The sequence below is a fragment of the Ornithodoros turicata genome, chromosome 1 (assembly GCF_037126465.1).
Source record: "Ornithodoros turicata isolate Travis chromosome 1, ASM3712646v1, whole genome shotgun sequence".
Taxonomy (NCBI): domain Eukaryota; kingdom Metazoa; phylum Arthropoda; class Arachnida; order Ixodida; family Argasidae; genus Ornithodoros; species Ornithodoros turicata.
Window position 1 is genome coordinate 186072797 of NC_088201.1, and position 14904 is coordinate 186087700.

General features: G+C 45.1%; 1 protein-coding gene across 1 annotated transcript in view; it reads right to left on the reverse strand.

The window, feature by feature from the left end:
* Positions 1 to 1638: 1638 nt before the first annotated feature.
* LOC135378871 (uncharacterized) overlaps positions 1639 to 14904 on the reverse strand; it is a 157791-nt gene continuing 144525 nt past the window's right edge. Inside the window, exons 22-23 of the mRNA XM_064612023.1 lie at positions 12873 to 13029; positions 1639 to 1957 (exon numbers count right to left, since the gene is read on the reverse strand). Coding sequence (XP_064468093.1) covers positions 1726 to 1957; positions 12873 to 13029 — 389 coding nt within the window. The 3' untranslated portion in view covers positions 1639 to 1725. The remainder of the gene's footprint in view (positions 1958 to 12872; positions 13030 to 14904) is intronic.

Below are 14904 nucleotides of genomic sequence, written 5' to 3' on the forward strand. Positions count from 1 at the left end.
ACTTACAGTCTCTTTTCTTCTCCGCTTCCACGTCCACACTGACCACCCAAACCGCTCATCGTTCTCCTTTTTACCCCAAGTCTTTCACCTCCTCGTCGTCCCCCAACGTCCCAACATCTTCCTCTACTTCGCCCCACAGATGATAAATAAAATGATCAATTCTTTGAACCAAAACATCTTTATTTGAAAAATGATGATTGGGGAGTTTCAGTGTTATAGTCACATCATAAGTCGATCGCTTCCATACCTAAAAACCTCCAGTTTTCAGCTAACTGCATGAAAAATCACTGCAATTAATATTTCTAACAAACATCCTCAATATAACAGTGAAACACTGCCTCACCGTACGAAGGGTGTTGCCTCTGGACAGGAGCCGCCGATATTTCGAACAGAGACTGTTGTTCTTCTGGGCACCGTCCTCATCATTGGCATGGCATTTAAAGGGTTAGGTGTGACATGTTAAAGGTTCATACGAATTGTAGTTCTGTTTCATTTAGTTCCTATAAACATGTGGTCGTTATAACATGCGATATTGCAAGGCGGAGATTAAAACATCTGTCAGTGACGTTCTCAACATTTTGAAAACGCGCAAAAAGGCGCTAACCAGCATGCACACATTCTGGCAATAGTGGCTGAATATCGGGTATAGCGGGCGAATGTACCCATTATGTTGCCAATATTGGAAGAGTACTGGTTATATTGGGCCGGTATATCAGTTATTCAAACAATACTGGGAAACCATCGAGCATGTCCGGTGCATATCCGGTGCATGACCCGATATGCACAATATTCAGCCAATATCGGGAGGACATTAACAATACTGGTCCAATATTGGACCGCTTTTGCCAATATGTAACCAATATTGGGCCAATGATTTGTGCTGCCTGGGCAACGACGAGCGAATATGGGCCCAATGTTGTGTGCTGCTTGGGTTGTTGTGGCTCATGCAGTGGCATGTTGGGAGAAGATTTGCAGAAAACGTTTCTAAACCGAAGAGAAATATTCTGAGGAATGTATTGTGGCGCACACCTCAATGTTTAGCCGCTGTTTATTTTTATCTATCGTAATGGTCATTATCTCTTAATGACGCTTACGCAAGCGGTGTAGCAAGCTCGTAGTGAAAGTGACATTCGCTTGGTTGGAGTGCACTTCACGAAAATTGCACTAAATTAGCCCGTGTGGGAGGGGTATTACTTGCAAATTTCAATGTGTTGTGCCCTGTTCTTTTTTCTTCTGCTCTGATGGTAAAGTGAATGTTGGGACTTTATGCCATACAACAATGAGCGGTGCTCTATTTGGTCCATTTGCTGTGATGGAGCTGTTGGTGAGGACGTGGAGATGTGGAAACATTGTCGTGCCAGCTTATTTTCCTCTCATGCGTCAATGCATTCATTGAGAGCTGTTCTGAGCACAATTATATTCCAACATTCATGACGCATCCAATCAGTACTTGAGAAAGAGCTAGCCAATATTTGATGAAGAAATTAAGAGTCATAATGTAGAGACTGACTTGTTCCCTGTTCGTAACACAAAACGTTGTCACATAGTAAATGTTGCTCTGAACCAGAAAGTACTTCCCTGTCGCCGTCGATATTGGATGTCATGTTGTTGAATATGCGAACACTTACGTGCAATAGGTCGGTCACACAACCATATTTATTGTGATCAATTGGCCCGAACAAGCGAAATGGAAACCAGTAGATCCCCTTTTCACTACAACTGACGTCACACTACCTTCATCACTGAAGCCACAATGAGGGCTGCTGCCAGAGTCCATGCTGGATACTTCATGCACCCAGCACTCTTGCTTTTGTCGAATTCACAGTCCAATTTCGACGTACCACACATATTTGCCATTATCTTCTTTTTCTGCTCAAGAAAAGATGCGCTGATCTCATCACCGCATCGTTTGTCCTTTAGTACTTCCGTAACGCAATTCTTGCTGTATTCCATGGAACTGGGAAAGACAGATTTGACATAAAGACTAAGTTAAAGTCTGACATAGCGTTTTGCAAGGTTGTAGACAGTATTAAACATAATGAGCAGCGCACAAATGTTCTGCTATAGGGTGTGGCAAGCAACGTAAAAGAAGGGTAAAGAAAAACAGTAACAGTGGTGTCCGTGCTGACGCAATGAGAAGAGCGACAGCTATCGTTGCACTACTAAGGTAATGTGGGGATAATTGTACGTAATGGTTAGCAGATATGGGACAAATGTAGGACCTCAACCGCAATCAGTCATGATGATGTAATGCTAGAGGGGATAACGCGCGCTACGTTTGGCGTGAAGAAATAAGATTATACCGTTGCCTATGACAAGTGCCTCGAGTGCATGATGCATAAATCACACTGATTTTTTGTCGTGTATATCGAGAGTCATTGATTTGAATGATCTGAAAACATTTATATGGAACCTGCGAGGATAAGCACAAGCCTAACTGCAATGCCTATACAACTGCCGCAACCATAGGAAATCCAAGAAAGACTGTTCCTTCGGTTCTGCGTTCGGCTGGCCGATGTCACGGCAAAACAGCACGTCGCTGTCCCACCTTGGCCTTCTCGCTTGTAAGAAATAACAACATAGCATTCCAAGGCCGCAAGCAGCCTCGTGATCACCTCACTCAGCAAACACGGCCGGTGCTACGCCTGACTAGGCACTCCTCCTTTCTCAGTCGCATCATCTAAAACTATGTGGGGGTATGTTTTTTTTTATTGCGTGTTAGCGCCGCGAAGCAACTTGTGGCAGGTATGCGACAGCGAAGGGGGACGAGTCAGATTGCCAACCTTGTCATAAACGCCTCTGCGTCTATGGTTCACGTGGCGCCGTCTATCGCCCGAGCTGAGTTTTGTTTGTCATCTTGAAAAAATCACCATGGGCGCTGTCTGAAAGAGATCGATGACGAAGTGAAAATCGCAATCAGCTTCTGCCATGAACTCTATCGCTAGGGAAGAATTGCCAAAACGCGAACGACGTGAAAAATTAATCAGGAGAACGACGAGGAACAGTATGTAAATGTGGATTTGATTGTAAATGATAAAATACGGACTTATCAAGAAAACTTAGCTGCCCAGCAATTTCGCTCAAGTTCCTCACTCCTTTCATACTCTAGAATTTCATCGACAGCCTGAAGCATCGCGAAGAAAGCGGACCCCTACTACGGCTTCTACGACGAGATCTACAATCTACATTCCTCGCCAGCTAACATAGAAATGCTTCTAACGTCAAAGTACGAGCGGAATTAGACAAAGACAGTTAACTCGAACCCAGTCAGATAAAGACGACATCAGAAATAATGAAGGATCCACGACTCCGTTTATTGCGCAAGAGGCAGAGTGAGGAATAAAAAACAAGTGGGTTGAAGCGGGGTAGTTGGTTCAAGTATACGTTAAAGTAAAAACTGTAAAACTGCAGGCCTATCTTTCGCTTCGCTGTCCGCGTCCCTTCGCCGCAGTTTTAACTTTGAGGGATAAAAAACATTGAGGGATAAAAATCTACTGCATGAGCTGCTCAAGATATTACAATGTAAAACACGAACTACCTGCTTTAGGAGATATACATCAGGCCGAGGAATGGAAAAATGCGAACGTCAAGCTAACATCCTACGAACATCCGACAGCTGGCTAACCTTTTCAGAGACTTTGTATGTGTTTGTCCTTCTATCTTGTTCCAGCCTTAGAACATCAGTTCTCTCAGGATCAAGATATCATGTAAGGGCAAAGATAAACCGGAAGAAGCTTTCTGCTCATCAGTGTACCAATAGCCCTTCATCGCAACGTATATGAGAAGGTACTGACTATTTAGCTTAACTCCCCCACAAAAAAAAAAAAAAAAACAAACAAACGAACAAAAAAACATTGAGCTAGGAAGCTGTACATTGATGATGAATGATGTAGTGGCCAATTTGTCTACATTCAATGGCGCAAGAATCCACTACCAATGATTGCAACTGATATTTTTTCTCCTGGTCACAGTGAGCATGGGAGCACCTCCAGAAAAGTGCAGACTGGAAGAGCATTGGACCTTAATCAAGTTCCTGTTTCTCTAAGGGAAAGGTGCGGAACACATCCATGACGAAATATAACGAACTTCGGATGACACTGACCTTTCACATATGCAACAGTTAAACGTCGGGTTGTCAATTTTAAAACATTTGGGTGTTGAAAGAAACCCAGAAACCTGTTGTGAGAAACCTAGTGGTATGTATGGGAGGGGGGGGGGGGTTCTCTCTCTTTGCCTGCAAATGTCATCCAAAAGTATTGCTATTATATATGTCAGGGAAACTCACGTGAGGGAGTTGCTGCCATTATCCACAACGACTTGGAAATGATAAAGCTTGAAGCACAGTGGATCCCAAAATTTTTGACAACCCGACTCAATGTAGAATGAGGTCGCCTATTCCATCCCAATCCCATTCCAATGAATGGAGATTTGAAATAATTTCTTGGATTGAAACCGTACTCCTAGGATCCATTAAATTCCTCTGACAGGTTCCGCCAATCTATTCCAATTCCATTCCAGGCTCTCATAAATCTGGAATGATTCCGAAATCATTCCATCTCCGGAGTGGCAACTCCGCAACTTTGATGGAGACATCGGTGACTGTTTCAGGACATCTTGCAAAAGGTTAGTCACGCTTCCACACTGCAAACTTTTTCACACCTTTAAAGGTGCGCGCCATGCACATCAAACTTGGTTGCCTAACACTGTACCTCCAGGCTGATATTTTACAAAATTCAGAAACCATTTCAAAATATCAGGTGTCAGTGCAAATATTGCTTTCATTATGTCTTAGATATCGTAGATACGCGCTAATGTTTATATGCAAACCGATGCTACCGATATTCGAGCACGTGCACGTGTGTACTATACTGTCCAACAATGACAGTCCAATTTGTGGAGGACAGGTGATATGCGAATAAAGTAAATTAGTGCTAAACCGTATTCTATTAGGATGTTACCACAATTACACCGGAAAGGGCGTGCGCCATGCGCATTATTACTCCTTTAAAGGTGTGAAAACGGCTACAGTGCAGGACAAACTGGTAACTGCTCACGGGGAACTATTCGGCCAACCTGACTCCTTTTGAATATCATTCAGTTCCACAATCTAAAAAGAAAAACACCTAAAGAGACAACGAATTGAGAATGTTCCTGAGGCAACTAATGCTGCAAATATGGTCTCACCAGCAGTCGGGAGAATTTTATTTGCAGGGACTTTTGTGGGACAGATATCGCATGTGCATTGACTTGCGGGGGGAAATGTAGAATAGTGTGGCAGTTAGGGCTTCCTAGCTCAATCTTTTTTTTGTTTTTATTTTTTTTTTTTTTGGGTAAGGCTCAGTACTTATCAGGGCAAGGAACACTGGGTTGGTAGAAAGGTAGTAACACCCTTTTAATACTATTATGTGCAACCAAGTTGAACCACAAGTGCGTGGTTCCCAGTCCGGCACCAGTTCCGAAACGGAATGATCTTTTTCACAGCACGAGCGCGGCCGATCTCAATCCTCTGCTTCTTCAGCTGGCGCCACTACACACCTCCCCGGTAAGGTGATCCGTACCGCTGGGCCAGACGACGATTTCGAGCAGGGTATCTCCGGGCCTGAGGTACGGGTTGAGTGTCCTCATCAGCGGCCAAGAGAGACTCAGCGTTCCCAACTGTTGTTGCAGGTTCGACTCCGTGACCAGTCGATATCCGGCAATTCGGGCAGACGCGGCTTGATGTCGTCAGCATGTATCTTGTGCTGTTTCAGATCCTCCGTTATGACCTAATATGTTGGGCCGCCCGAACAGAGAACAATGGTGCCTCGAATCCAGTGGTTCTTCCGGGACATGTCCTTTACCCAAACTTCGTCGCTGGTGGCAAGTTCCGTAGTCTTGTCCAAGAGTCATAATTGCGCTTTTCACGATCTCTCGCTGGAGACGAGGCGTTTGGATGGTTAGGGCGCAGAAGGTCCAGCTCTGTACGGTAGTGCCTCTTGTTAAGCATTTCGCACGGCGGCTGTCCGGTTGTTGCATGACGCGTTATCCTGTACTTAAGCACAAAACGCTTAAGTTTTTTTGCACTGTCCCTCCCTTCCTTCTGATGGCGAAGGAAGGCTTTCAGAGTTCGCACAAGATTATCAGCCTGTCCGTTGGACTTAGGGTGATACGGGGGAGTCAAGATGTGTTTAATTCCAAGGCGATCCAAGAAATCTTTCAACGCTGCCGAGATGAACTGAGATCCATTATCGCTAACCAGCTGGAAAGGGAGGCAGCGAAGATGTCCTCAAGGGCTTCTATTGTGGCTGAAGCTTTGGTAGACCTCATAAACTTCACCTCGGGCCACTTGCTCTACGCATCGATTTCCACTAGGTAAGTTTTTCCGCCCAACTCTGCAAAGTCAGCGTGAAGGCGACACCACGGTTCTTTCAGAACCTCCCATTGGTGAAGTTGCTGATCCGAAGAAGTGGCACATGCTCCACACGACTGACAAGTCAGCTCAATGTCATTGTCCATTCCTGGCCACCATACATAGGAGCGCGCCACTGATCTCTATTTATAAAGGCTGGATAGCGGATGGGTGAGGGTATCGCGGGAAAGGGTACGCCAACCGGCCGCCATATTGCGGTGCTCAAAAGAGCCATTACAGCCCATTGGAATGCATGTAAGCTGTGACAAGTTTTGCTGTTTGTGAGCGCTTCCCTTGCTGCTTCGCTAAAATTTTGCCACGGATCGCTGCAGAAATCCCTCGTGATTGGATTCCTTACGCTTTTTGTGTGAAATCCCGTCACATGTTATTTCCTGTCTATTTTGTACTCGTGTGAGGTCGTGTCGTTCCAATTTTGTACTTTGAACTTCGATTATGTGATTTGCTGGTTTTGTGTGGTGTTGTATTTGTTGTGTTACGTTTCCTTTGTCGTCTGTCAGCGTGTGCAGCGTGTTGCTTCTCGTGTTTCTCCCATTTCCTTTCTGCTCGGGGTTGTGGAATGCCAAGGAATGTTTAGCACGTTTGTTTATGTAACCAGCTTAATATGCTTGGGTATAAACATATGCTTTGCACAGGAAGTTTAGATATGACTAGTTATGACACGAAATGCCGTACGGCACTAAAGCACTTCCAAAGGACTAGAATGATATTATGTGATATAAAGGCTATATGACGGTAAAGACATATCGACTAGAAATATGTGCACTGGGGAAGTAAATGGCGGTAAAGACAGTTCAAAATGACTAGAGCTAGAGTGAATAAGTCCTAAAAAGGCTAAGTAGCAAGGTCTTGTGGTGAAAGCTCCAACATCAAAGTATCACAAGTCCATTTGCAACAGCAAGTTTGAAGCAGTCAACCAGGTAAGTGGGCAGAGTGCATTAATGGTTGTTGAATATGATCAACCTTGACAATTTCTTTCGCAGTGAGGCCTGGCTGTCACCTTCTCTGTATATTCCTTGGCAAGGTGGTACAGTCCGATACTGGGAAACTTCTTTGATCAGACGGATCACATTGTTTTCATTTGAGCTGTATTCAAACATATATTGTCGCAAACTTAAGCAGGGAGAATAAAGAGTAGACATTCGAGGTTGAAAAATTATTTATTGTCTCGAAGTAAACATGCTGGAACGCACCAAAGAGACATGTGGCTTGTGTGTTTGTATGTCCCACAAATACAGTTTGTACGTTAGGCAAATTTTCATGAAATACTTTTTTCTTTATATGCTTTTGCCCATCTTAGTATTGTTCTATCCAATATGGAGTGGCTTTTACTGCATATGAATGCATAATTCAGGAGTGTTTTCATATGTTGGACTAGCTGCAGCTTAAGGTGCCCTTCGTGCAGTACTGATTCCAATCATCAGCCATTGCTTGAAGCTCTTAACTAGGGAACATGATTCTAAAGGCTAGATTTTCATGCAAATACACACTTTCAACCAGAGTTCGAGGTAACTTGTTACTGTTCCTTTTCTTGTTAACTATATAACTTAACTCGCTACTTTTGCACCGTGGTAACTTTCAGAGGAACTCCTTTTTCAGGTAACTTTGCCAAAGTAACTGAAGCTAAGTTCCAAGTTACTTTTGATTCGTTTTTCACTCACGTCCACTTATTTCCTTGCTTTCTCTACGGTTCTTCCACGGCATTTTATGTCATAAAACGTGATGTCCAGCCAATGACAGTATTCCGTTCAGGAAGTAAGAACTGCTGCTATTGAAATGAAGCTGAACCATCGTGTGCCCACAGGGACTAAGATGTAAAGCGTTCGAATTGTTGGACATAAACGAAAACCCAACGCAGGCAACTCAGGGTCGACCTCAACTGCACCTGTGTAGTGCTGTTTTGTGTCAGAAGTAACTTGGGAGTAACTTGTTCTTTTTTTTAAGTAACTCTGTAACTGCGAGCTACGTTTTGGGCTGAATAACTTAGTTACATTTTTCACACAGTAACTTTGTAACGAGATCCTTTTGACGGGCAACTTCTCGATCTATGCTTTCAACTGTGCATGCTTTTTGTACACTACATAAAGTAAGACACTTTTGCCCCTGTGAATTTGTTGCGTGTTTTAAATGCATGCAAGTGAATTCCTAGAGGTGCATATTTTGAGCAAGATTAATGAATTTTTCATGCATGTGTGTTCAACCAGATTTTAGTGCATATAAATACGGCCTCTACATATGACGCATGCATTATTACTTTCTGGTGGTGTTCTGGGAAGTCGAACTTGTTGGGCACAGGTTCAGGCCTCAGTCGAACGGTTTGGCACGTTCTGTCGAAGCATTTGTTTTTAAAATGTTTGCTGCAGACCAGTGATGTCATCGACGGCGTCCAGTCAACCTGCATTGAACATTTCATGCCATCAATTACGGAAGGGATGACAAGGCTAATCCAAGCAAGCAATCGTCGATACCGTGACCAACAAACTGAGCCGTAGATAACACACCTGACAAGCGCACTTCAACGCCTGCTGCGTGCCGACACCATACCCGTGAATTGCAGGAAGTCTAGACTATCACAATGACTCTATCCAGATAACGTACGGCTTAAAGTTTAACGTTTAGATCTTGAGATACGATTCACAAAGTGCCGCGCACATGCTTCAACAGCAACGTTTTGCCACCCCGCTCGTGGACTAATAAATCACATTTATTTGTAAAACCAAGTCACTTACTTGTGAAATGTCGTCCCCGGTGCCTTGCCAATACATGCGGTCAGCACACCCATAACCACAGCAGGCGGGCATGACACCACAAAAATGCTACGCAAAGGCGCATGCAGATTATGCAGCTGTGTCGCGGACGGCATGTTTTGAGCTTCCCAAGATGGCGGCCGGTGACCGTACGGTTGCACCCTCAATCCGCTATTTAGCCTATTACTATAGAGATCAGTGGAGCGCGCCAACATCTTCATTTTTGTTTGCCCAATGTGGCCATCATGAAGTAGGCTGAGGACAGTGTTGCGATGCTGGGACGGGACGACAACGCGCATGCCCCATACGATGCAACCCTTTTCTGCTGTCAGATCAGTGTTGCGCAGGTAGTACGGGTCAAGCTCGGGGTCCCGTTTACGAGAAGGCCAACCTTCCATCATGTAACGGAAGACCTTAGAAAGAATACGGTCTGAAGCAATGGCCTCGGCAATTGCAGACGCTGTCAGCGGAATTTTATCAATACCTACTGAGAGGACGGAAGAGAACATTCGGCGATCCAGTGCTCATCCACAAGGAAGTCGTCATCCGAAATCGCAGCATCGAAGTCAGGGTCAGGACCTGCCGGAAGTCGAGAGAGGCCGTCGGCATTTCCGAACTGGGCGGTTGGCTTGTACTATGCTATGACCAAGCACGGTCAACGCCCAGCGCTGCATTCTGTTCACCGCTGTGACTGGAATTCCTGTCTTTGAGCCAAAGATTGCCGTCAGTGGTTTATGGTCTGTATATAAGATGAATTCCCTTCCCCACAGATATTGGTGAAACTTCTGTACAGCGCATATAATGGCCAGGGCTTCTTTTTCAATTTGAGCGTAACTTTTTTGGAGCCGACGTCAACGTGTTAGAAGCACGGGCGATGAACTTTATGGTAAATCACTGCGCCAACGCCTATCGAGGAAGCGTCAGCAGCCATTTAGAGAGTTTGACTAGGGTCGAAATGCGCAGAGGAATCGATGGACGTGAGTGGACGTTTGATCTCCATGAACGCCTATCTTGTACAAATTATACGCCGAACTTACTGCAGAGCGATTACAAATCAAATGCGGTAAAATCCCATCCATCCAATCCAATCCTATCCAATCTCAACGGTTTTCGTAATGAAAGAGCAATCGAAGAGTAATCACAGAAACATGGCGGCGTCTACGTGATGCCAACGGGGGATGAGACTGTCACTCTCAGAAAAAAGGGTGGAGCAGTTACACCTTTTAGGAGGTAATAGCTGCCCCATACGTTGTGCCTAAAAGGCTGCAAAGTTCTACATGCTACGTACAAATGATAAAGTTACCGCTTCTGATTGTGCGAGCGAAAGGGCGTACGCCTTTTTGTCGCAGTGTGGATATGTGATAATTTCTTTTACCACCCTTTTACACAATTTATCAGACGCTATGTTGACCTAGGTGGTAACGATGGTAGTTACCACCTTTTCACGCCCTTTTTTCTTAGAGTGTGGGCGCGAGTGTTTGAATGGCACAGGCGATTCGTGTCGCGCAGGGAGTGGGTGAATGATGACGAGACCGCGCCGGAACTCGAGCTCAGGAAAACAAAAACCATGACAATGCAAAACCACACGCAGCTCTTATGGTGATGATGCGATAGACACCACGTCCTTCCACATCCCTCCTACTCGCCTTGCATCTCACCGTGACATCCACGAGAACATCCAGGCTAATAAACTCGCCACACCGACGGGGATGACCATCTTCTCAGAAAGAGGCACTTTCCACCTGCTTCATAGATTCCAGGAAACGCCGAAAATAGTGCCTTCACTGCTGAAGTGACTACTTCGACGGTGGGAGAGGTCATTAGCCGATAACCGGGTATTCGTATTTTTTACAGACTCGGTCTCAGAACTTCGAGGACAAATATAGTATTTCCGCGTTCGTGGTGTCCCCTCCTCCGCATTGTGTTTTGGTGCCGCTGCGCCCGACGTTTGAACCATGCAGGGTGTTTCACGTAAAATGTCACGAAACTTTATTCAAAAATCCAGCTGTCCGAAAATTATACAACGAACGTCGTTTTTCTCAGAGGAGACTTTGCCGCGACTAGGGAGCATTTTTTTTTAACTCACGAGTAATTCAATGTTCCGAATTTGAATTTCGCGTTTCTTTTTCGGAACTCAAATTTGCCGAGTCAACCTCGCTTTTTTTTCATAAACAGAAAGCACATGTCGGATTTACCACGTTCCATTGCAAATTACATTTATTACCACAATGGCAATACCAGGAAAAAAAAATTGTGAAACCGTTCTTTCGATGGACGTAAATTGCCGTCCGCGCTCAGACGTCCGAAAGCAGCAATGCGAATAGGTCTTGAGTCTGCCCTTTTACTTTTCTTTTTCATGCTTCTGTTGATTAAGCCAGCTTGGTTACAAAGTTATCGGATAGAAGAGCGACAGCAAAAAAAAAACAGGAAGGAACCTGTCACCGTTTTTCTTCCGCCACACCTCGCAATGAACCGAGAACCGAAGGCGGCCGACATCTGCGCGCCCCGAAACGAACGTTATTCTTCTTCTTTTTTCTTTTTTTCTATCATCATTGTAGCCGTAACTCTCTTTTGCAACGAAATGAGGTAAGTCTAACATGCGCTAACAAAGACACACACGCGTTGTTGGCTTGGCTTCAATTTCCCCTTAATTAGAATCGATAAAAGTGCTCCGAAGTTGTGGTAAAACCGCTTCCGAGGTAAATAGCATTGGCAGCATACAGTTCGAAGAAGCTTATCTTTAAATAAAACTTTGAGACATGTTACGTGGAAAACTCTGTATTAACTACCCCAAGTTTCACTACAACGCTACACCTACAATGAGAACAAAACAAGGTACGCAAAACAGCATGAACTGACTTCGAAAACTGAACAGAAAGGAAAAAAGAAAAACGATAAGTATTTCACCTGTCTTGGCCCCCTTACCAGGCTTACGAAATCGTCAAACGGTGCAGAAAAACGAGCACTGTCCTAAAGGCCACGTATGCAGAGACGTCATATGTCTATGTACAGGAGCACACAAGCTAGTGTAATGACAACGCGGAATTGGAACATGCGTTCTATGAACCTCAAATGTGGGCGGATGAAGCCGAAGGCGAAACAGCCAAAAACTGTCCAGACGAAGTCAAGCCCCCATACTTGCAGCAAGGCTAGCAGCACCCCAACAACCCTTTATTGATTTTTTTTTTAAAATCTGGATGTCTGTCAAGATTTCGCCTGTGGGGCCTTATAGTACCTGGCCTATTTCAGAAAGGACTACGCAAAGCTGAACCTGAACGTTTGGGTGCAGATCACGGACATTCCCGCGAGGGCACCTCACTAACGCTATCGCATCAGTTAATGCCAAATAATTGAGGAACAAGACCGAGTGCTACACCACAGCCCCCTGAGTTTCTTTAGTCTCGACGTTTGCCTGTCATCCTTTTGGGGCCACGGATTTCCGGTTGGGGGAGCTATGTTCACACCACATCGGCGTGGCTGCTCTTTTATTACGCGGCTCAAGTGCACGGCCACACAAATACGCAAGTGCTCTCATTCTTTCTCACGTCTTTCTCAGTTACATACCCATTCAAACACAAAACGGCGGGAAGCGTTTAATGCAAGACACGCGCAATTGATTATTCCGGTCCTCTTAGGGGGATGTTGGGTAGGTACAGCATCGAATACAGGCTGTTCATCACGACTGTGGAACTGCCGCTCACACGTGAGAAACCACTTACCAGCACCACTGCTTGTCAATCTCGGGGCTCAGACCTGCCGGCTTTTGCTTCTCATCAGGTTTTCGCGTTGTAAGGCCGTACAACTGCTTGTATTTTGTGGCGCAATCATTCTCGGCATTGGGTACTGTTTTTGGGTCGCACTTCGGTACAGGGACGCCTGGAAGCCAAAGATGTGGTAATGAGATATGTACTAACTAATGCATGTCCAACTAACATGCGCCTACCTAAAAACGAAAGACTACGGGATCTACACAAACGAGAACCAAGTAAATGTTGCTATCAGTATTTCATGGTAGTCGCGAGTATTTTTCGGTGTAGTTCGTTACCCGGACGACTGGGTTTTAAGCACTAGTGAAGGCGTTTGAAAGGTAGATACCGCATATTCGCGTGAAAGAGGGTCGACGAGGCAACTGAAAATATAATAATCATAAAATTGTGTGGTCTATAGCATTTTTTACATGCGTTTGAATCACACAACCTGAATCACTTCTACAACATGAGAACCGCAGCCTCGCAAAGTCCAACCGTATTGGTGGTCGCCATCCTGCGAAAGGTAGGAAGCGTGAGGTGAGATGAGGTTAGCACATCTCGGTGTGGCTTGTCCAGGTTAGGCTAGGGCATGTCTGTGTGTGGGAAGGGGGGGGGGGGTGCCGAGGTGGTCTCGCCAGCACCAGACTGTGCCGCCTCCTGAGTCAACGTGAAGGATCACGTTGTGCTTTACACAACATATGACCTTCCTTATGTAACCAACAGGGACAGTGGTATAACTCTCTACCTGGTCATTTTCTTTGCTTTCAAAAACACATTGGTCCATATCTCTGTTGCAAAATAAAATGTTGGACATAAATGTTTTGTGGTCCTCCGATTGAAAATAAGCTGCCAAAAATGCAGTCACGCCCAGGAAATGGCCATCAGCGAACTTATACAAAACAGGATAAGAAATGCAAACACCTGAACTGATCTGATCTGATAATAGACTACCCAACAGCCTGCGTGTCCGCCCTGCTAAGCATAACTACACTGACCTAGAATAACCTCGTGGCCTCATCGGAGCCCTACCGCTGAAGCGCAGCATGTCGCCGCCGCCGGATGGCGCTCGCGTTGCTTTCACTTGATGATCTCGGCGTAGCATATTCTCTGCGTTATGATCCATATAACGAAGCAATTGTCAAGTACGACGGTGCGGAAGCAGTCTTCGCTGCACCACCAGCCTGCTATTCCGCATTGTTCAAGTGCGGTCGTGAGCTCGAGGCGCCTAAATCACGACCTTCAGAACAAAGATTTGATCGGCCCGTAATTCACTATATCAGCGCAAACTGTCACACTCCTCCTGATTTCATGGAGATCCAATAATACACTACTAAAATACTTCGACAATAATCCACGAATTTCAGTGCGCTATGAAGAACAGCAGCTAATTTTTAGATGAGCCGCTTTGTTCCACCTTCCCGGTTCCAAGAAAGAATTGGAGCCGCGTTACAATGTAAAAGCTGATAACCCTGGGTGTGAGTTTTGCAGCATGACTTGTACACCGAATGGAACCTTTGAACTTAATCTGCGCCATAGACAAGGCGTCATAAATAAGTACTCGCATCGCGTTTACATCGCGAGTACTGTCTTCGACAGAATGGCGTACCTGCAGGCTAGCTGGTGGATAAACTCCATGATAGGCAAGACTAAGCGATGGACAAGACCTAGCGATGGGCAAAGACACGTAAACACAACACGTACTGTCTTCACAATATCATAAAATGGTTCACTGTAATGATAAACTTTGAGGAGGTACACTGGCCCTTGCACCATGAAGACTGTCGAACACCGCCGAGAAAGCTTTCAATCACATCTTTACTAAAACCTTGACAAATTAAACCAACTCAGGGAAAAGAGGTGCTGACGCCCGCATTCGAACCTGCTTCTATGGTGGAAATGTGGTCTGCCTCGGCCAATTCCATTTGAATCTCACTTTTTCGGCAAGGTATCTTCACTACTGACAGGGTACTCGTAACCACCGTACAGTGTTCTTCCAGGGCCT